General features: G+C 39.6%; 3 protein-coding genes across 5 annotated transcripts in view; 2 read left to right on the forward strand and 1 right to left on the reverse strand.

Moving 5' to 3' along the window:
- Positions 1-7,351, forward strand: part of kremen1 (kringle containing transmembrane protein 1) — a 62,573-nt gene extending 55,222 nt beyond the window's left edge. Inside the window, exons 7-9 of one of the 2 annotated variants that reach the window (XM_061038367.1) lie at positions 2,151-2,390; positions 2,943-3,027; positions 4,326-7,351. In XM_061038367.1, the coding sequence (XP_060894350.1) occupies positions 2,151-2,390; positions 2,943-3,027; positions 4,326-4,485 (485 nt within the window). In that variant the 3' untranslated portion in view covers positions 4,486-7,351. The remainder of the gene's footprint in view (positions 1-2,150; positions 2,391-2,942; positions 3,028-4,325) is intronic. The other variant, XM_061038368.1, reaches the window with a different exon arrangement.
- A 4,795-nt stretch (positions 7,352-12,146) lies between these two features.
- Positions 12,147-17,863, forward strand: coq5 (coenzyme Q5, methyltransferase). The gene is made up of 7 exons (XM_061038371.1): positions 12,147-12,345; positions 13,736-13,885; positions 13,970-14,194; positions 14,584-14,690; positions 14,876-14,964; positions 16,209-16,320; positions 17,048-17,863. Exons 1-7 carry the CDS (start codon positions 12,165-12,167, stop codon positions 17,147-17,149), a joined length of 966 nt encoding a protein of 321 aa, XP_060894354.1. The 5' UTR covers positions 12,147-12,164; the 3' UTR covers positions 17,150-17,863.
- Positions 17,864-18,021: 158 nt separating this feature from the next.
- znrf3 (zinc and ring finger 3) overlaps positions 18,022-22,689 on the reverse strand; it is a 70,229-nt gene continuing 65,561 nt past the window's right edge. For both annotated transcript variants that reach the window (XM_061038370.1, XM_061038369.1), the window contains exons 7-8: positions 22,094-22,196; positions 18,022-21,917 (exon numbers count right to left, since the gene is read on the reverse strand). In XM_061038370.1, coding sequence (XP_060894353.1) covers positions 20,185-21,917; positions 22,094-22,196 — 1,836 coding nt within the window. In that variant the 3' untranslated portion in view covers positions 18,022-20,184. The remainder of the gene's footprint in view (positions 21,918-22,093; positions 22,197-22,689) is intronic.

Below are 22,689 nucleotides of genomic sequence, written 5' to 3' on the forward strand. Positions count from 1 at the left end.
TTCCTCCTTAACAGCACGACTTTTACTAGAAAGCAACTGTTAATATGAAACCATGTGCATGAGATCTGTGAGGTTATCCCTGTTACTATGGATGATATGTTTCTCACTTTGTCCACACTGATAGGTTAGTCTGCATCAGTGAATGTGTAAAATATATGATTTATAAAACAATACACAGAAACATGGGAACAATATGGATGGATGGATATACATCTGTGTGTAAGTGTGATCATTTTATCTACGGTTAATGTCAAAAGGATAAGGGATTGAAAACATCTTTGTTTTCTAATTTGGCTGACAGAATCATTTTCCTCATCAAAACATGCCGTTAAAATTCAATCTTGATACAAAACGTGCTGAAATCACTGTCGTAAACAAACATTCAATGATGGTTTCACAAAATTTTGCAGGAGCCGACGCATGTTTTCCATTTTCTTATCTTGATTGAACAAAATTGTCAGTTTTTATCTTTTTCTTTGCCTGCTCTGGGACTCGAGGGAAGTCCAACCCTTCTTATATCACCTTAACAACTGCAGACAACAAAAAGACTGTAAATATGAAGGTGACCAAAAAGGTGCTTTGAGTTCTAGTCAATTGTTTTTGTACAATTTCACCAGGAACAGGATGGGGTATATCTTAGTCTTCTAAATGATGACCCTGCAAGATACCAAGTCTTTGTAAAATCGTATTGACTGTGACTAACATGATGTTAGATTTAACAGGATGTATGGTCTTTTTAATAGCTTCTGGACTGCCTTCAGCAAATAATGTTTTTGATAAGAAATAGAAGAATCTAATAAAAAAGGACTGACGTCCCATTTTTTTAGGAGGCTCTCCAACAATATTGCATTTTGCATTAGCATTGTTTTGTTGATATTTCCCAAAACTTATGAGTATGAAAATAATTATTTTGGATCACAGTTATCTTAATTATTTCTGTTTCATGCCCACCTGTCACAACTGAAAGAGACAAAAAGTCGTCGATTCTCTGTAAGATGAGGCAAACTAGAGAAGCATATGTATGAATTGTAAAACCCATACTGGAAATAAAGACGTCAGAAAAACAATCAATAACTCGAATGAAATGACATAGATATCAGAGTGACGCCTCGCACAGTTTGTTCTTTAGGAGGAGTCGGAAAAATAAATCACACATTCAATGAGAAGTAAATGAAAGGCAGAGAAGATCTTATTTAAGATGTTGCTTCCTCTGAAAACACATAAATAAGTTTAAAGAGTGCACGCTCTCTGGCACTGTAGTTTTATGAAGCAAACCTCGGCCCATCTGGTTCTGTGAGCGGCTTAAAACAAACAGAATTTATTGCAAGCACTTTTTGAATCATGACTGAGGCAGACAGAAAAGCTTTCAACACAACATGTTTACAGCATGCTTGAGTGTTTTTACAAAGTAGTTCTGTTCCTTAAAAAACGCTGTGAGTATTAAATATTGGCTCGTGACTCTTTATATACTTTCAACAACATGATCAACATGGTGTATCTTATTACTTCATACTTGCTGCCACAGCCCATTTGACCATTTTACCCAGGGGAATCATTAAAGGGGGCGTTAAGTGATGTGTGTACTCAACTAGTAGAAATTACAACAACATGGCTGACCTTTTGCAATGACACAGAGGACAGACAAATCACCACTCCTCTCCATCAGAGCCGTGAAAGTCCACTTGATTCAGAAATAGTCCTATTACAAGAGGTGATTTTGAAAGGAACATGGCTGTATTCCCATATATAATGCAACAAATATCAGCACACAGGTTGATGTTTTTTAATTCTTTAATTTGTTTTTTTTTTTAAACAAAAAGAAAACAAAGATTGCTCCGACAACAGTACAGATGATTGGACTCACACTTCTCACTCATTGTAGACAGTCATGACTCAGAGAGACATTTACATAGGTTATACTTGATTTCTGATATATTTATGTGTAAAATGTTTACATTCTTCCTTTAAAGATAACTTTAATAACAGGGGTAAGTAGATTAAAAGGTATTTGAAAATGCCTCTGCTCAAGACTTTGCTTCTCCTGACAAAGTAGTCACCAGCCATCCTCTTATTTTGCTTTAAGGCACCTTGATAATGTCAAAAACAACATCCAGTGGTCTAAATCAATTCTTAATTTTTTGTATCCCCAGCAATAGGGAGCCAAGACAGTCGAACAATGGAGGCTGAGGGAGAGGGGGAGGAGAACGGAGAGGATGTCTCCAGCACGGCGGGGCCTCAGCTAGCTAGCAGTGTCACAGAGAGATCCAACAGCACCTCCAACGGACGCTCCTCCCAGATACACTACGTGATCACGTCCAGCCCCGGTAAACCGGAGCACAACATGCCAGGTCAGTGGGCTGGACACGGCGAGACCAACGGCCACAGCGCTAGTATGTTAACACCCATGATATACTGTACCTCTTCCTACTTTTACAGGCTGGCAGATTTCTTGGCTTTCGCTCCAACTAAGCATGGCCTGATTTTTTTGAAAAGTTTCAAAGTCTTAGACTGAGGGGAGGCTTCTGGAGGCTTTGGCACAGAGTGACTTCCTGTGATCATGAGATGTTTGTTTTTTTCCTGTTAGTGACTCATAACTGAGGTTACTTTGGGTCTCCCTGCTGATCACAATCAGGCCTCTTGTCAAAGCTACGCATGTGAACTGATGTATTCTGATCCTCTTTTTACTTATTATTTCTTCTAAACTCTGAGCGCTCTGTCCCAAAAGGCTATCAGATGTATTTCTCAACCTGAAGTGAGCAGATGTGCAGTGATAAAGCATCCCCATTTCTTGCCAATTTGCTGGCTGCTAACGCTGCTAACAGGTGTGCTAGCAGTGCTTTAATAATAATTTACTTGCTTATCCTCTCAGTCTTCTTCAGTATTTTTCAGATAACATGATTTGATATCTTATGTCTCGTTCTCGTGTGGTTTCCTCTCTGCAGTGTGGACCATTTACGCTCTGGCTGCTCTCCTCATACTGACAGTCATAGCCATGGTGGCAAAGCTGCTGCTGCATATCACAGTCAAGTAAGTATGAGGATGTCTCAGGTGTGTGTGTGATCCCAGTGTATCCCAAAAATAATTTTAAAATTAGTTCAAAGCTCCTTCTATTTTATTTTTTAGTAGAATTGTGTAAAAACAAAGAAGTATCTATTTTATCCACTAGGCTGAAGCTGTTAATTTAGGTGAAATAATAAAGAAAATTCAGATTTTGACCATCTTTAGTGGAAGATTGAACGTATCAGTGGGGCGTTAATAGAGTCTTTAAAAGCATCCTCAGGTGTAATTCACTATATTTATATTGTGGCCATTTTGATGACTTTACGCTCGTGGTGGGAAGTTGAAATCCTGCTACAACGTAACAGTACTGTGTTACAGTTTGCAAGTCATTAAACAGCATATCTGAGTAATTATTATCATTACCCTGATTTCCATTAACATTAGATTGTGAAAATTTCTCGTACATTTCAGGTAGACAGGCGAGCTAAGCTACAGAGTCCGCTATACGACACTATAAAGGCTCTTTTTTGCGTTTGTATCGATGCTTCCTGTAGTTGGACACGTTCTTAATATGAACAAAACAGCTGAGAAGAACATCCTGGCGAACAAAAAAACATTATGAAGCAGTGTCATTGCTTGCGTTGGGATTTCACTGGTCGTTCACTCTACATTCTATGGTCGTGAGCCGGTTGTCACCACTCCCTCCGACGGTGAATTTTCCTCAATATATCCTGCTGCGTTCTCACATCGGCTTAACGCGGAAAATCTACGAGGGGGCTGGCAGGAAAAATGAGATGTAAAAAGGGAGTTAAAAATGCATGTGTTTGCAGTCACACATGCAATCTCACTCCTAGAATGTAAAGAAGTGACCTACAAATAACTAGCTAACAGTAAAGTTAGCTCAGAATTGGCTAACTGTAGCGGGTTAACAAATATCTTGATTTACCTTGGATTATGGCCTAATGTTCCTCTACATTTCTACTATCCATTATCTTTTACATTTACTATCATTTAAGAAAAAAGTTAATTGTTAGATTTTCAACTTTTATTCAACTCGTAAACTGTGACTCAGCAGGTCAACATTTATATCAGCATGTTAGCTTGAGAGGAAAATGGTTGTATTGTGAATAATACGGTAAATTTCATCCAGTTTGTACGCACTATAAATCAAGCATGGACAAATGCAACATAGAGATGCACATTTCTAAATCCTCTTCTTTATTTTTCACACTCTCCATTATTCTCTGCCTCCTCTCTCCTGTTTTACTATTCTCTCTGCGTCCTCTTTCTACTTCTTCTTCTTTTTTTCTCATTTTCCCTCTCAGGTCCCCAAACATCCCAGCAGTTAGCAGTTCAGACAGCTGCAGCCAGAGCACGGCATCTTCAGAGCCTTGGATCATTCTTTACCGACCCTCCACCATCTCCCTGTTCAAGAAGAAGCTAAAGAACCACCACGGTGACCTCAGCCCCCTGGTGGGCAACTAGCGCCACTGCTGCTCTCCACAGTCAACCAAACCCTACCGCCACCCCGCAACTACTCTGTACAACGGCCGTCAGATGCCAGGCCCTCAGACAATCAAACTCTATATGAGGTGCTATGCTAACAAGCCAAGAATTGAGTGGCTGAACGACAACTGACTGAGTGACTGCTACTGAATGGCCTGTGGGCCGAAGTGGCAGCACCCTTCCACCCTGCTCTGCAACGAGGAGGAGGGGGACAAGCAGGGCTGTCAGAGAACTCATTGTGGGAGAGGAGAGCAAAGAGGTGAATGGAGGACACAATTTCAAGGATGCTTTTATCATGATGGGCGCTGCGCTTGTTCAGCCAGGCTCCATTTCCATCACCCACTGATCGTCCCTCACACTCAGCATACCTCCAAAAAAAACCCTTCAAGACTGCAGGCTCACCAGTGGAAACACAGCAAGGCCAGGTGCAGATAACAGCTGACTTCACTGTCTGTGTTTGAGTTTAGAAAATAGAAAGGTTTTCCTCTTTCTGGTGCAACACAGTCACTGGTAACCAAATCTTCACTAGTATCGAGGAAAGGATCAATAAATGGAGTGTTGATACACATATATACAGCTTTTATAACTCTTCAAACTGCCTCATATGGATGATGAACATTTGCAGCCAAAAACCAGAATCCTCCCATCCAAAGAGTTGTGTATGTATTTGTCTTTATGATTCCATATGCAACGTTTCTTTTTGTGTTGTTTCACATGACAGCTAGCTTTCTAAGGAGAGGGCATCAGGATTTGGAAACATCACGTGATGGTAGATCTCACAGCACTTTGGGGATGAATTACTCAACGTAAAATCCAAAAAAAAAAAAAGATCATAGACAAGAGACAGCGCGCTCACCCACTTGATCACTCAGCGCTAATGTGGATTTGGGCGGAGGGAAGAAGTAGCGTTGTTCACTCGGGGGGGGGTTGGGTGGCGCAGTTTGCAGACAAACCGCCATTTAGGGAGGCTTGGGAAGATCTGAGGGCTTTTTCTGCTCAGTTGTGGGCGGGAGTCTTTTCCGGTTTGATGGTGTTCAAGTGCCTTAAGGATCTCCTCTTTGCTTGTCTCAGATTCCTAACATCTGTGTCTTTCATGGAGCAGACTGGGGTCCCTCGCAGGAGTCTGCACTTCTTTAGAATCAGTGTGGTTGATAAGAAATTTCAGTCCAGAAAATAGGATTTCCACTGCTGACTTTTAGGTAGAAATAATGCCACATCTTGTACAGTGATGGAAAGCATTTGTTATGAGTTATTTTTAAACATTGTACACTCAACTGAACTGGATCTTTTTTACTTTTTTTGTTACAGGGTGGACATTAGATGATTCATTTTAGTGCCAAAATGAGCACATGGCTTTTTGGAATAGAGCTCTTCGTGTAGTAACGGACAGCGCTTTAAAAATGTTTGTTTTTTTAATTCTGTGTGTGTGCTCCTATGTGTAGTCTTGGACATTTATTGAACATATTGTTCACATTAAGTTGTCTTTTGATCACAAGGGAGGGGTGAATATTGTTGTACATTATGTAATTCAGTGTGGTGATGATGATATTTATGTCTTCTGTTTCATTTTGTGTCTCAGCGAAGCATTTGTGAGATCCGTCAAAATGCTTTCGTCAACCAAGCTCAAAAGTTGAATCCAATTTCGCCTCTCTCTAAGACAGCAATATATACCGCCTAAATTCAATGAGACACTGCAGGCCTGGAAGCTTCAACTTGTCACCTTGATTTCAGTCCAAAAGGTTGAACGGAAAAAAAATAAAGCAAGACAGATTTATAAATGGGAGTCAGTGGTGCTATGCTCAACCTGACAGCAGGTTTGCAGCTGTGATGGTTTTCCTGTGCATTGCTGTGGCATTTAAACAACTTGTTAAAGGTCAAACTCTCCTGGTCCACCATTGGCATAGCAAGTGACTCTTCCTGCTGTGGGATTGGAATAAGTGTTCCACAGCAAAAACTCTTTAATAACTGACATCATGAATAAAGAAACGTCAATGCACTTAAATGTAATTCTACTTACAAGATGAAACAGGACTTATTCTCTTTTGCATTTAGTTTCAGTGGAAAGAAGAAGCTAGTTTGTACTTTTATGCAGCAACCTGAGCACTTGAGACTAAAGGTTATGTTTTGGACATGATGCGGCCTCACAGAGATATTCAAGCAAGCGGATGTCGTCATTCAAAAATCCCATTTAAAAACACAATCACAATCAAATACATGTTTTTTTTTCTAAATTAGACGTTGATTAAAATGTGACTCTGTGCTATACGTGTGCTGCTCAACTGTAACTCATGTTAATTATTGCGAGACAAGAGCACATGCCCCTGGGCCTGTGATGTTCAGAGCAGCCCATGCGTATAGAGAGACAGAGAAGAGGGGTGAGAAAGAGAGCCTGGATGTGAGAGCGATGGCAAATAGTGTGCGCCCAAATCAAACACAAGCTAATGAAGTCTGACAGGTTACATCTAACAAGGGCATGTTTGTTTGGACGGCATGGCGAGTTATGCAAACTTCCATTCTATGTCCCATCCTGAAGTCAATCAGAAAAGTCTTCTGCGTTATCTCCTGAGCTGTGGAAACAGTCTTTAACCCCCCCAACCTGGAGTTGATGTGAAAACAACAACCAGAAGCCCTGTGGGAAACGATCTGGAGGGGTCATAAGCCTTTTTTTTTTTTTCTTTCAAGAAATTGTAAATAGCAACATAGTGAAATGTTTAATTTATACAGTAAATTATTGTTATTTTGTATGTGAATGGGATATAATCTATCTTTTGTATAAGTGAAGTACCTTTGTAGTTTATTTAATGTGTCCTGGTTGCAAAATAAACACTGTATGCATGTTTCTTAAGCTGGTGTTGTGCTTGTTCTTGAGTTTTATTCCTTCCATTTATTAAACTCCATTTATTACACAATGGCACACGATATTACGTATCCTAAAAGGATGGAAAGCATATGGGCCATAAAACACCCAAATCCAGATCCAACTAATCCTGTATAGTTTTCTCATGTGAAACTCCTTTTTCATGTGAGAAAAGGAGATTCAGGTTTTTGGTGCATGGTGGGACATCTGCACCCCCTCAACTTTTTTCTTCTTCTTTCTGCTGAGCTAAATACTTATCAGATATGTGAAATGACTCCCAGACTGTTTGGAGATGCACACACACGGAGCGAGGATTTGGATGGCCATGTGTAACCTATTGGTTCCCCTGTGGGATGAGGTCAAGCATGCAACCTTCACATTTTAGAGAGAAACAGCAGGAGTTGAGCTTTACAACTGGAACACCATGAGAAAAAAAAAAAACAAACAGGGGAAGGACTTGTAATAAGCTGGAACACTCGGAATGTATGCAGTGATGATTTCCTAATTTATGAAAGGTGTTTCAGTGTTCCTTTCATCTCATGCTCACTCTCACACAGTTTATAGGCTCTTTTTTTTCTTTCTTAGAAACTGCAGCAGTGTGTGCTTGCTATTTGTTGGCAAGGCAGCTTGATCTCCATGGAGAAGCAAAGTAATCCTCTAAAATGTTTGCAAGTACTTCATAAACACACTCAGACAGATGTGCATTTGCTACAAGGAGGTTTACTGGTACCACTACCCTTATAAAGGATTGATACATGTTTTACAATTAGGTTCTAGACACTTTTATGTCACTAGTAAACTATTTCATGTTGAACAGTCTTTATTTCATTGATGCAGACTGACTATTTGCCTGACTGCTAATTTATATTACAATCATGAATAATGTCCAAAGAGAGCCTTACTGTAAACTTTAGAATATATAACTGAGCCATGCCGGAGCACGGACGCGTAGTGGTTGGTACGGGCCCCAAGTATAGAGGCTCTAGTCCTCCAGGCGGGCGGCCCGGGTTTGAAACAGACCTGTGGCACATTCCCTTCTCTCTCCCTGATTTCCAACTCTATCCATCTGTCCTATAGCTACAATAAAAGCCCCATGTAACCATACCATCCTCAAATTGAATCATCATAATAAACCACAGTAGTATCTACTTTGCATTACATAGGTCACATCAACATCAGCGGTAATATAAAAGAAAGCTGCTGATAGCATACTGAAAATGTCAAAGTAAACCATATGGAAGTTAATTTATTTATTTCATATGCAAAAATGTGTTTTGACGAATAGAACTTTTTCACTATGAGGATGAAACAGTATAGAGGTTAAGGGACAGTGCATATTCAGAGACAGTCGTCAAGTGCAAGTTTAGCCATTCGAGCTCATTTTAAGCATCACATTTGCTAAAAGTTGTTATATGCAACTAACTTGTTAATGAATTTCAAAGGAATCCCCATACTGACTGACTGAGAGGTGAGATAAGTAACTAATGACATCATAGGTCTCTTTTACCTTATATTATATAACAGCTAATTAATGATGTATAAATAACTAAATGGATGAACTAACTACAGTATAAGCCAATTATAAAACTTCCTTTTGTAAATTAACTGTTGTTTCCTTAAAAATTGTTTGGTTAAAAGTTACAAATATTGTTACATGAGACCATCTAATGCTTCTGACTGAACCACATTTTACATCAAAACCCTTTTTTCAAAACGTTTTTCATCATATAATGATACTGAAGGAACACTCACAATTATATTACACGGGAGATCTGTAAAAAAACAAAAAAAAAAAAAGCTTTATTGTGGAAAGGCTCAGGTTCTTTTGTCCATTTTCCCCAGTCACTGAAGAATATTAAAATACATATTGTTTCTGAACACAGTATAGTTATAGCAACTTGTTTCCCAATAGTATGCTCCCTGGACTAAATATATATGATACAGATTTGGTAACCTAATAAGAACCTAAACTGTATACTATCTAAGTGAAAATCAAATTCAAGCATGTTGTTTCTTCTATCACATTAAAATCCTCATATAGAAACGAATGCGTTTTCTCTATTACACACAACTCGTGATTTACTCAATGTTCACTTTAGGCATCTTTATTTTATTAAAGCAGCACAAAAAACATGATTTCAGTTATTTCATACATGCAGTCAGTTTGATCTGCCTTTTCTCTCACCTGATTACAAGGAAGAGATTATTTTCTGCTGCTGCAGGGGAAGCAGAGTATTCAAAATATAAATCAGGATCATCTTATCCAGCCACACATTTCTGTTATTTACAGAAAGTCTGCCACTGAGAAACTAGGTGCTGCACAGGGCAATACAACACACCATATTCTGCCAATATTCACACCACTTCAATACCCAGAAGAATGCGAGCCACAAGGTTATTTTTTCTTCGACAACAACAACAACAACAAAAAACACTTCTCTACATCGTAAACACTTCGACTTCACAAAATCTCGTGTGATGCTCAACATACACTAAGATTACTGAGGACAGTTTTGCAGCAACACATTCACAAAGATAAACTTGTGTCTCACAGAGAATTATTTGTATTTTGGTTGACAGACAAGTTTTAACCAGAAATAAATGAATGATTTATCACACTTCAAACAAATCGTTGATCAAGAATACTATCCCTCAACTGAATCTGAAAATAATTTGTAGAAAAGAGAGACACTGATACTGCAAAAAGAAGCTTCTCTCCCTTTAGATCCCATTTGAACATTTATTATTCAAGTATTCAAACATTTAACAGCGAAACGAAAGAGCTCAGGGGGCCTTGGAGACAGACGAAACAGTCTGAAATTGAAAGTGCCATCGGAATGACAAAGTCCATGAACACTTGATACATAACTCAATGCATGATATTTGATGTGATTTTAGTAAAATGTTTTTTTCTACCTTAGTGACTGTTTATATTTATATATGATATTACTTAGTAAAGCAGATAAATTAGCTTGATCTACTGTCAGAGATAAACACATTCCAGGACATGAAATTAAAGACAGTGTCGTCAGTGATCCTCTTCCACCCTCTACTGGTGACATATTGTTTGAGCACATGTCCTCAAGTAGCCCAAAAATAATTCTTGGTACAACCGTGGTATATTTCCATGCTAACTCAAATAGTTGTTGTTTGTCAAAAAGAAGCTGATACATATTTAAAAATGTTTAATGAAAATGCTTTAATTCAACATACTGTTGAGTACAAATTGTATCATTTTCCAGCTGAGGTTTTTGTCTGACCCTCTTCAAAGGTTCACAGAGACTGATATCGAATCTTTGTAGCCTTCTACACACCCTCCCATTGACTCTAAATGTTATTTTTCTCTCAGTAGCAATTGTGCAGATGTAACATTAATCCTTAGCTATAGACTTGAAGCTGTATCATCATTCCCCTGGGTTCCTGTAAAAAAGAAATAGCCTTGGCCTGTAGTTCCCCCTCTAGTCAACCTTCCCATAACCAAGAAAAGTGGAGTGATGTAAACTGATCCCTCTGAACCCCAGTCGACCAGTAATAGAGGCAACAATAGGACAATACATGGTAGTGTCTGGTTACTGTCAGAATGAGAAAGTGAGAAGAATGGAAGACAATACCTGCCACTTTCTGCACTCAGGGTTCTGAAGTCAGGTGGATTAGGAGAGAGGAACACTGAAGAAAGAAAAGGGAGCTAGTCTCCCTTGATGGATTCAAAAAAAGATTTGTGTGAACAAGGTTTACTGGCTGTGCAGGAACTTGTCTGATTTGATCCGCTTCACTCTGCAATATTGCCTGTGACCCTGGTGCAATTAAAGCACTCTCATGCCCTTCAGTGTTTTTTGAGTGCAGGCATTGGCCTGTATAATGCTGCAGATCTCCCTTTATTATTGTAGCTTTATGCTGCTGAAAGCTGTTTATGTACACACTTTCATGTCTGTCTTGAGGATAGATGATTAAAATAACCAAAGAACCATTTAGATAATTATATAATTATTTTACCATTTAAGTCATTAACCATGCAAAAATGTCCAGCATCTCTAACGTGAGGTTTTGCAGCTTTTTCCACATTTACATGATCAGGTTGTAGAGACGGTCAGCATTCAGTCTGCAGTTTGAAGTTTGACACTGAACTCTAAATTCCCTCCTAAATGTATGGATTTTAGATAGACGTTAGAACATGAATTTGATGTAACAATTTAGTTTATTTCTTGGGAAAATGGTGCAATGATAAAACATAACGGCAGCCCTGAGTATATCATTATAATAGCCTATAATAATCTATTATTTAACTTTCTGTAAGACTAACACATTTCTCTTGATTTATTCTTTATTCCAGGTAAATGTCACAGTGAATTGATCAATTAGCACTGATTCTGAAATATAAAAGGGTTACTTTAAATTTACAAGTCCAAACAATGGTCAGTCATAAATCCTTTAATAAATTCTACTCTGTTTTACTAAAGCAAAAATAAACTATATAGCATTTATAATGTTAGGAGTACTTTGCAACCTAACAATACAGTATGTTTGGTACTAGTAAATCCTCAGAATAACTGCAAAATACATTAAATACTATATCGATGCAAAGTTTCAAGAATTCAAAAATCAGGTTTTGAACACATTGTTGAGTCCAGTGTCCACATCCACATAGACAAGTCAAAGGTTCCTGCACGAAACGGAAATTTGCGATGAAAATCTCACAAACTCAACTATTAAAAAAAAAATAATAATAAAAAAATAAAAAAATAAATGCATCCGTCGACTGTGAGTGACGTCGTGTTGTCGCATAGTTGTATAATCAGGCAACATGGCCGCGTCCATGAGACTGCTGGTCCGGAGGGCGATCCGCCTCACTCACAGAAACATTAACGTAACCACTGCGGGGGTTTCAGGTCAAACCGGCTGCTGTTGTTTTAGCGATGCAGCCGGAGACAGAAGTACGCATTTTGGTTTCGAAACGGTGCCAGAGACCGAAAAGGCGAAGAGAGGTGAGCTAACGCTGCAGAGCTACAGGTTTCCTACTCCAGCAAAACCCCATTCAAATAAACCTTTGCTTAAAAGTTCACTGCATCTTAGTCAAAAGAACACAACCCGAGGCATCGTTTTGACATATGATGATGATCATGAGCATTTACTGAACTATTCGGCGTGTTATTATTCTTAAAGATGATTCTCTAACCATGTGTTTGAGAGGAAAATATCAAAACATGTGATGTCGGATGTTCTCTGTGTGAACCCCAAACACACGCAATGAAGTGGATAATCACTTTACAAGGTACTGGTTGTGTTGTCGTCTGATAGGTGAACAAAAAACATTACAAATTCTCAACTCGTTTAGTTTAGTTTAGTTTATTAGCACATTTATTTGAAAGAAGAATCAAACAAAAAAAAAAAAAAACACATGTGCAGGTGAGGTAGAAACCCATGAGGGCTTAGCTCAAAACCTCACCTTAAGAGATTAAACAAAGTTAAAATAAAATACAGTAAAAAAAATAACAAAGTAAGAATATTTACTATCACAAATAAAATTTACCCAAATGAAAATTACATACAAACATTGAAAACATAAAAATAGAGCAAAGAAGGACATACAGTATGTAGACAATATAACAAAATCAGGACAATTCACTATTCACTACAAATCTTTCTGACATCAACGCATTTCTGAGTCTCAATTTGTATCTAGAAAAAGACAAAAAAAATCATCAAGTAAATAAATATGCGTGTTCCATAATTTGATTCCACGTTAAGGAAGTCTGATAGCACTTGACGCGTGTTGATCACGATGAATACTGAACACTGTCTGACTGATATTTGCCGGAATTTGAAATATTTTTTTGAAAGTTACGATTGTAACGAATTTCTATAGGTATATTAATGTGTCTTACACATACATATCATACCTCTATATTCAAATTGTTTGAATACTTATTTTATTCAACCATCTTGATTTAAAGACTGTCAATTCAAGGCAGACCATCAATTTATTATAAGAATTAAAAACTGTACTACATTTTAAATTGATTAACCATTTAATGGTAAGGGTGTGTAATCATGTACGTTGCAGGATGAAAACAAGTTATACATACAGGCAAGAATATGACAGCCTTTTAGGTGTACCTTTTTGAGTGTGTCGGGGATTAAGGATATTGTTCTGAAATTGGTCCTTGATCAATTTTAAGAAAAGCCTTAGAACAGTAAGCTAAAAGAGCATGAACTTTTAAAATGTACACAAATGAATCAAAAATCCTCATGATGAAGAAATGTCTGAACATAGTAGCCCCTGTGCCCCAGAGCTGTTATCTGTTATCCGAGCTATCTGAGTCGACTTGACTGTATGAAACGGAGTGTAACATAAAACATTCTTGATATTTTCAGTGTATCAGGTGTTTGAGAATGTGGCACAGAAATATGACGTCATGAATGATGCCATGAGCCTGGGGGTCCATCGCTTGTGGAAGGACATGCTGCTGCATGTAATGCATCCGCAGCCAGGGGCGCGGCTCCTTGATGTTGCGGGAGGAACAGGTATGATAAAAATTGTGCGGAACATCTCTAAAGTATCAAACTGAGTCCTACTCCTGTCTTATCTGTGACCATGCACCTCTGCAGGTGACATTGCCTTCCGTTTCCTGGAGTATGTTCGCTCTCAGCAAGAGCGGCAGAGGAGAAGAGCGACACGGTCCATGCAGACGCCTTCATGGCAGGACATTTCTGATAACTATTCTACTGAGAACGGGGAGGGGTCCAAGGAATCCCGTGCTGTGGTTTGTGACATCAACAAAGAGATGCTGAAAGTGGGCAAGCAGAAAGCCGACAGCATGGGGATGGGCACTGGTAAGTTTTTTTTTTTTCCTCAACTGGGAGAGAGCCAGGATAATCCATTATGAGTGCTTTTACATAGCAACACGTTTTGCATGTTTTGTTCTCAAAAAACATGGGATGCTGGAGCATGTTATCCAGCTCAATTTAACTTGCTAATAAAATCACCCTTGCAAAGCATTTTGCTGCTCAGTATCTGCCATTTCTAGTTATTTGTTCCTTTTTCTTTTTAAAAGCAGCGAAGGCCTTTAAAAAATATATTCTACTAATTTCGCCGGTCGAGGAGAGACTAAGTCTGAAGTGTCATACTGAGAGACAAATCTAAAAGTGTAAACTGAAGAATGAAACGTTGAGTGCCACGGCCCCTGACCCTCTGTGTGTCTTTGTGTATCGACGTGTGACAGGTCTGTCGTGGGTGGTTGGGGATGCCGAGGAGCTGCCCTTTGATGATGAGCAATTCGATATTTATAGCATCGCTTTTGGAATACGAAACGTCACGCATATAGAGCAGGTAAGTGACCCTGCTTTAGATACAATTCATTCACAAATAATACCTTTAAACATACACACACGCAAGTCATCACATTTAAAGACTGTACCATTCAAGAGTTTAGAATTTTATGACAAATGACTGGTGATTAATTTATATATATCTTTTTTTTTTTTTTTTACTTTGGACTGTCTTGTTCTGTTCAGGCACTGCAGGAGGCTCTGCGGGTCCTGAAGCCCGGTGGAAGGTTCATGTGCTTAGAGTTCAGCAAAGTTACAAATCCTGTTTTGGCAAGGTGAGAGGGGGGGCTTGATAATGTCTAAAAGGTCTCTGTAAAATGTATTGCTTACTTCAAAACACACATTTTGACAGCTGTTTCCAGGCTGATATAAACAACAGGGAAATGTAACATTTAATTGAGAAATCTCAGGTTTTCACTCGTACACTGTTTTCTGTAATGTAAGTAGTTTGATTCATTGCAGTCAAAACTCACGTTTTATTTGTTGTTATTTTTTATCTGCATGAGATTTCTGTAACACTGTGATTTTGTAATTCCAACTCTGAACACTGGGTGGAGTGTTGGCTTAAAGTAGGCATATAGCAAAGTGGTAACTTCTGGTGTTGAAAAAAGAAGCCAAAGCAGAGGTGCAAAAAACTGCAGCTCCTCGAGTGACCCCTTGAGGCGGGGTCCAAGAGACCCTAAAGTCCCATACACACTCCATATTAAAATGTCCATTTTGACAACAGAACATAAACATGTTTACAGCCTGGTACAGAAACAGTTTGTGTCTGATTAGCTAATGTCTTTATCGGCACACACTGTACTGACGGGGAGTTTTATTATAACTCACCTGTTTAGATTTTTTTGGGCGACTGCTCTACATAATGCTGGGTTTGTTTAAATTACTCTCTACCAGAGTAATGCATGTTGCATATTTTATTTGTTGACTGTTTTGCCAACTGAAAAGCAGAAAATCGACTCTCTTCAATTTGACCAAATATAAATGTTAAAGTATAGTTAGTGACTTCTAATGAATCTTTGTTATCTAAATACATTCTGGGTCCTTCCCTAACCCCACAATGTGACCCGTCAACCTTTTTTTCTTTTCGTAGTCTGGCTAACACTGCTCTCCTCTGGTTTTGTTTTCAAACCAGTTCATGTCTTTTAAATGTGATCTGTTGTCGCTCCATCGCTCGTCGCTCTGCAGCATTAATCTGAGTAGAAGCTTGCTGAGGCTGCAGGTCTTTTAAATGTGATCTATTGTCGCTCTGCAGCTGTAGTCTGATAGAGGCTGCAGGTCTTTTAGTTTCACATATGCATTGAAGGCAGTAGTCTTTAAAGGCCTGGTCTTTAATCTACAGATAATTTTACTTACGTGATACATAATGCAGGTTTTATGTCCACAAACTTATTTTCTATAAGAACTTAGTTCTAAGTTCATGTATGAAGAACAATAATATGGATAGACAGCAGGTTCAGTGATGAGATGGAAGCTGTCTGCTCCTTCAGTAACCTGTATCCATTTTCTTCTTTTTCAGGCTTTATGACGCTTACAGTTTCCAGATGATCCCAGTTTTGGGAGAAGTGATCGCTGGAGACTGGAAGTCTTACCAGTATCTGGTAGAAAGCATCCGCAAGTTCCCTGACCAGGTAGGAATGATTTTCTTTTTCTGTCTTTTTTTTAAATCATTGCCACTCTGATATATAAGAGTGATATATTTAACCTCTGACATATTTTTCACATATTGCGATGTTTTTATAAGACATGCAGTATTATCTTATTTATTTATTGTTTATAATTAGTTTGTGACTGGAAGTGTAATGTTCCCATAATTCAATGATTAATCAGATTTCTTTTTTTAAAATTTGAATCATAGTCACAATGAGACATCTGAAACTTTCCTTTAGGTTTAGTTTATGAGTTTGGTGTGGGCCATACACAACTGTTGAGTCAGAGTTAGCTATATAGCTGTTTACAGATGTTTACAGCTGTGGTCTCTGGGTAGAGGATGGACATGGCAACCAGAACTGTCCTTTTTTTTTGGTGATAAATGATAAGTATGAATGAATAATTGATTATCTAAAGTTTTGCAGATCAGCTGCTGGCCGACTTATTGATAATAACTTAATGTTTCAGTTCTACTTTTCACTTTGTATTTCTCAACCAGGACACAGGGCTGTGATGCTAGAAGGGCAGTCTTTTTATTTGTTCCAATAAAATACTGCCCGACTTGTTCTCAGGGTATTCATTTTTGTGGCCTTTTGAGGGGGCAATAGAGAAAAAGATTGAGAACCACATCTTCAAACTGGTAGAAGTATATTTGTGCACTGAACATAAAGCTGACTGTGTCTTTTCCTTTGCTTTCTGTTTGTGCAGGAGGAGTTTAAAGGAATGATTGAGGATGCAGGGTTCTACTGTGTACAATACTACAACCTCACTGGTGGCGTTGTGGCTCTCCACTCTGGTTTCAAGCTGTGAGATGCACCTTGTAAAAAAACAAAGCTACTAAGAAAAGATTGGATCTAAGTTTCAGGCTTTTCTGCCCAAAGGACAAACTGTCTGCTGAGAAATCATTTATAGATTTGTGACTCCTCTCTGCACAATGACAAAGTCAGAAGTAACTGTGTTTATTGAAAGTTTCTTCCCTGTTTTCGGCTTACCTATCAATTTTGAAAACTGCACTTAATACTGATAGAAGTGTAAAGAAAGCAACAACCACACTTTCATAATAGCACTGAATTTTTCACTCAGACTTTATAAAAGTTGCTCCTGCCAGACCCCTGGTATATTTCCTGCAGAAAGTCCAGGAGAACTGAAGTTTGAACATAGCAGAATGAAATCAGGAAGACAACCATAGACTGTTTGCGCTTGACGGTTATGATCTCTGTGCATGTTACTTAACAGCTGTGATTTCTGTTCTCCATCATGTTCTTCTCCTCTCTTTTGTTGATATTGTGATTCTGTTGAACACAGCATTGATAAAGGTGCATGTCTGAACAACCGGATCAGGTGGAATTCAGGGGCAGTCTGAGGGAATTTCTCCAGAGATGTGCAAATGGGAAAACAGCTGACATAAAAGATTTCAGAACCTGTGGTGTCGGTATGAAGCCAACTTGCCATGAGTGAAATCATCAGTAAAGAAGCTTTTGAATATTTTTTGTCAATGAATAATAAAATATTTAAAACTTGAAATCAGTATCTAACTGAATTATTTTCTAAGCTACTGAAGGAAAACCATGACTACTACAGTAAGAATAAAACAATTATTACCGGTAGCTACTGAGTTTTAGTAAAGAAATGAAAAAGCTCATTGTGGACTGCAAGGAATGGAAAAGAGGACGACACATCAGTTACTTGAATAAAACTGTATATTTTACAGATCTTTGTACATTTTAATTACAAAACTGTATGGTACTAAAGTTTTAAAATCAGTTTTTTGGTCAGAGAAGATTTAATCGTCTTGTGTGCAATTACCATGTATATACAAAGTCTCATGTTAGTGATTTTTTTCAAAATAAAAAGCAACCAAAGAACTCCAACGTTCATACACTCTGAACATAAGACATGGCTTAAAGATAAATATATTAGTAAATAAATATTCAGAGAACATATTTCCATTTATGAAATGTGTTTTGCTATACAGGTACAGAAATATACACAGATTGATTTCTAGCCGTTTTTAAACATTTGTAATGGTAATGACAAAATAATTATATTCTTAAAAAAATTAAAAAATATTAATTTTTGTACACATTTTAATCTTCTTAAGTGCTAGAAAAAAAAAAATTAAATAGTGACTCAAGTACCCCAAAATGTTATATTTGCAGTAGGTACATATCTCTATGCAAAAGGCAAGATTAGATTCTCACTTGATTACAGCACTGGGTTAACTTATAAATAGGGTTATTTCAGAAGGTTTTCCTCTGTGAACAGAATGTGTATATTTCATAGAAACAGTATAAAAACAGTCTGCAGGACAAACAGAAAGGCATGAATGACAAGCATTGATATCGCGAGTATGTATTATGCATGGCACGATATGATTCATACGGATACACTGTGGTATGTATAACTGCATCATAAAAAAAAAAAAAAAAAAGTCACAGTACAAAAAGGAACCCTTATGAAAATGAGTCTTTTCCAGCTACTTTCCTTTGGCCTTTTGTTACATGCTAGAACCTTAATAGATATTTAATAGAGCACGCCACATCGAGGGAAATTGGATAAGTGACAGCAAAAAATACTTTTTTTAAAGGCTTCCAAACAAGAGGTAGAGTGCTTCACTCTACTTTTGAAGAAATCTACTGACCCCGAGACACTGTCCACTTCAGTCTATGTGAGACCCAAAGCCGTGCAGCGTCTTTACATATTGCTACAAATAGCTTAATCAGCGTAAGGCTTTAATGTTGCTCTGGCACATTTCATACAGGTAGGCCACTTCTGGACAGCATTATACAATGCGTACAACAAATTCAGTATTATATTGAAGATAGACCAGTGTCAGCCTTGCATTCACATTTCTATGCATTTTTTTCTGTAATAGCTTCTTCTCCTCAGAGAAATGTGTGGGTCACAAACACTAAGATACCCATTTCCCTGCTGTTAGAAAAAAAAAAAAAACAAACAATCATGTCTTTCTGTTTTGGTATAGCTATGTCCGTACAACCTATTTGAGTTGGTGGTAGAAGCTTTATAGGCAGTCAGTGTTCATGTGCGCATAAATACATGTATATGTTTGTGAATTAAGTGTTCTTGTGTTTGTAGAGACCAATCTCAGATTCCTGGATGTTGCACCAAAAGATGGAGTCTAGATATCTTGTCCAGATTACTCGGTGATAAACCTCGATAGCTGTAGAAGGTCTGCAGAAAGATGCAAAAAAAAAAAAAACAACCTGCATCCATGAAAGTATTATAACTTTCAACCATTTACACCTGGTAATTAAATGTGATCTATATCAAGAGCTGTTATCTCGGTAAGAAACTATCAGAATTGGCTTTATGTTTTCATCAGATCTTTGTACTTCCAGAAAAAACCTGGGGTCTGAGCAAAATTAAAACATAGGTACGGAGTCCAGCTCGTTAAAAAAAGATTGCATTTACACCTACATTTCCATCCAAAAACAATGTGAGCCAGAGTACCTCGAGATGTGTTAGGGTTTATCTGCAATCTATACGACCACGATGCATTTACACGACTTTGCCTTATAAAGGTAAGAGGTCCACAAAGAGATCCGATTTTATTACCAGGTGTAAATGGGGTCTTTTTTTCCCCCCCAGTAATATGGTAACCTTGTTTGGTGCTCAAATGTTAGTGGCCACAGGAATGAACTTGATACACTGTATATCTAGAAATAACAGGCCATTTCAGTAGAAATCCACACAATCTAAGATGATAACATTCAGCTCTCAGAGAGCTAGGTTTGAACAAGGCAGCTGAGGGTTTCAATGATTGACTGACTGATACGGTACCAAACACGTCCTTCTGACTGAGTCCTTTCTCTCTGAGCTCGAGTTCACACACCCAGACCTCTGTCGTTTTTTGAAGGACTGCTTCCCAACACAGTTGGGCTTGCAGAGAGCTGAGGGTGGAACAAAGCCCGTGTTTCCTCCTCCTGAGGGTATGCCTGACCTCTAAACTGTCCTGAGGAGAAGTACCCCTCCCTGGGCTCATGCCGCTCCCCTGTCCGTGACCCCGCCTCCGCTGTGACACTGGCGGGCAACGAGCTGCTTTGGGTCTCTGCCCCTGTGCTCAATTCACAGTCTGTGTCCTCAGGAATTATGGGTATTCTCTGGTTGAGTTCGCAGCAGCCCTGTCCAGAGCAGGACTCCGAATCTGCATACTGCACGTTAACCGCATAGTCCTCTGTGAAACGCCCTGCTGCGGCCCTGTGGACCTTCATCTCTTTGTAGAAGCAGCAGGGCAGCCTTTCATAGCTTACCTGCTCCGAGGAAGGGCACAAGTGCTCAGGAGCAAAATAGTTCTTGGAGGCGGAGCTCTGAAAGTCCAGCCCCCTGTGAAAGCGTCCTGCGGTCAGAGGCCCAGCTTGGTCCGAGTCCTGCCCTTTGCACTCCATATTTGGAGGAAGCACCTCGAAGCAGCAGCTACAGGCTGCAGCCCCGAGCTCCCCCGACTCCTCCTGTGCCCCCTCTCCCCTGTCCACGCCGGTAGCTTCTGCAGCCCCGGCTGAGGTAGTGTTGCTGTTCTCCCTGGGTTCCAGTGATGAGTGACTGCTGTAGTTGGGCTCCAAGCTGCAGTTGGAGAGGTGGTCCCCCGAATTATATCCTGAGGCTCCAGATGGGCGCTGGAGGCAGTCGTGTCCCAAGGGAGCAGGGGATGATGAGTCCTCGGCAGGGACTGTGGTGCAAGCCGCAGCCCCTGCCTCACCCGTGGAGACCCTACACGGACTCTTACTCCGGTAGACATACGGGTCGTAGTCGCTGCTCAGCGAACTGCGGAAGGTCGAGCAGCTCCCGTACACCCCCTGGTTGCTGACCTCAGTACAGTCCAACATGGAGTCACTGGAGGAACAGTGGCACTGGCCTGAGCTGCTGCTGCTACTGTCGCTACCAGGACAGTCGGCAAGGTAGCCACTGCACACCGAGCGATGGCCATGGTAACAGCTCAGACCAGAAGCGCTGCCGGCATCACCTATCCTCGAAGAAGAGGCAGGGGCCATATGTACCACTGTGGGGTATAACAGCCCCTGCTGAAAGGCCCTGCTGTGATGGCCCTTGTGGGCCCCTCCACTAAGCTGTCCTGCCATAGCAGGCCCCTGGCCCCCCTCAGGCTGCTGAGGGAAAGTCAAGCCCTGAAAATAGTAGTGCTGGTACATAGTCTCGTACTGTGAGAAGCAGGCTGCTCGGGAAAAGTTACGACCATGGAATTTTGGTCGCTTAAAAGCAGCGTGATGTGGCTGTGAAGGGTAGGCCGGGGGTCCGCGATGCTCTAATCCACAGTGGTGGGGGTTAAGTGAGTGGTCCAGGTGGAGGGTGGGGTGGTAGCTCCTGAGAAAGGCAGATGTTGATTGGGATGGGTACAGACCTTGAGGGTCTGGGTGCTGGTCCACAGTAAGTACAGTGATGGGGTTGCCGTGGGGGTCCATGCTGGTTCTGGTGGGGTAGGCTGTCACCTGTCCTGCACGGTGCACCCTGCCGGGGTAATGGACCGGCAGCACCACCCGCTGCCGGCTGTGGACTGGGTTGCCAGGGTCCATGCAAGCTGGTCCTGGATTACCCTTCTTTTGCTCTGTGAAAGAAAAATAGAGCACATTTATTTTTTCACAATAAAAGAAAGTTGAGGGGAAAAACAGTCACTCTTTGTCAACAAAGGAACCCCTTGCGTGTTTAATGAGTGTTTCTATTACATACAAACATCTTGACATCAAAGCAAAACAGCCAGTCAAAGTTAGAGCACGAACTTACCGATGATGTTGTGTCTACAGTGAGGACAGGTGTGATGTTGGAGAAGCCAGGGGTCCACACACTTCTTATGAAATCTGTGAGCACAGGGGATAACTCGCAGCTCCTGTAGGAACAAAAACATTCGAGTTAACAGTCAGCTTTGACCTTTACCAGAATCTACAAATATAAACACGGAGGAACACAGTAACAAACAGAATGACTTACACATACTAGTTCATCTAACATATTTTCTTTAGTTTGTGTATCGTATACAAAATGTAAACGTTAAAAGTAATTCCAATGAATACTGATACATTGTTTTATTTATAACCTCAAATGTAGAGTAAGCAATTGGGTTTTTCTGCTGTTATTTCTTTTTAATCTTTGAGGAACAACAGTCCAATCTTGCCATGCAACATTTTGAAATGATTGGTGCTTTAACATATTTCTGATAAAAGTATGAATTGTTATTTCTTCAAGCAGCGATCCTGCAATATGTTTAATTAATTAACAGAGTTTCACAATGTGTGGGTCAATAAGTCAGCTTGAATAGAGGTTCAATTATGTACATGACAAAATGACACAGGGATTGCATTTCTCAGTGGGTGTACTTTTGT

The sequence above is a fragment of the Labrus mixtus genome, chromosome 5 (genome assembly GCF_963584025.1).
Source record: "Labrus mixtus chromosome 5, fLabMix1.1, whole genome shotgun sequence".
Classification (NCBI taxonomy): Eukaryota; Metazoa; Chordata; class Actinopteri; order Labriformes; family Labridae; genus Labrus; species Labrus mixtus.

Coding starts and splice junctions, on each gene's coding strand:
- coq5 (XM_061038371.1), top strand. CDS start 12,165: ATGGCCGCGTCCATGAGACTGCTGGTCCGGAGGGCGATCCGCCTCACT. Junction 14,691..14,875: donor ACGTCACGCATATAGAGCAG/GTAAGTGACCCT, acceptor TGTTCTGTTCAG/GCACTGCAGGAGGCTCTGCG. Junction 16,321..17,047: donor TCCGCAAGTTCCCTGACCAG/GTAGGAATGATT, acceptor CTGTTTGTGCAG/GAGGAGTTTAAAGGAATGAT.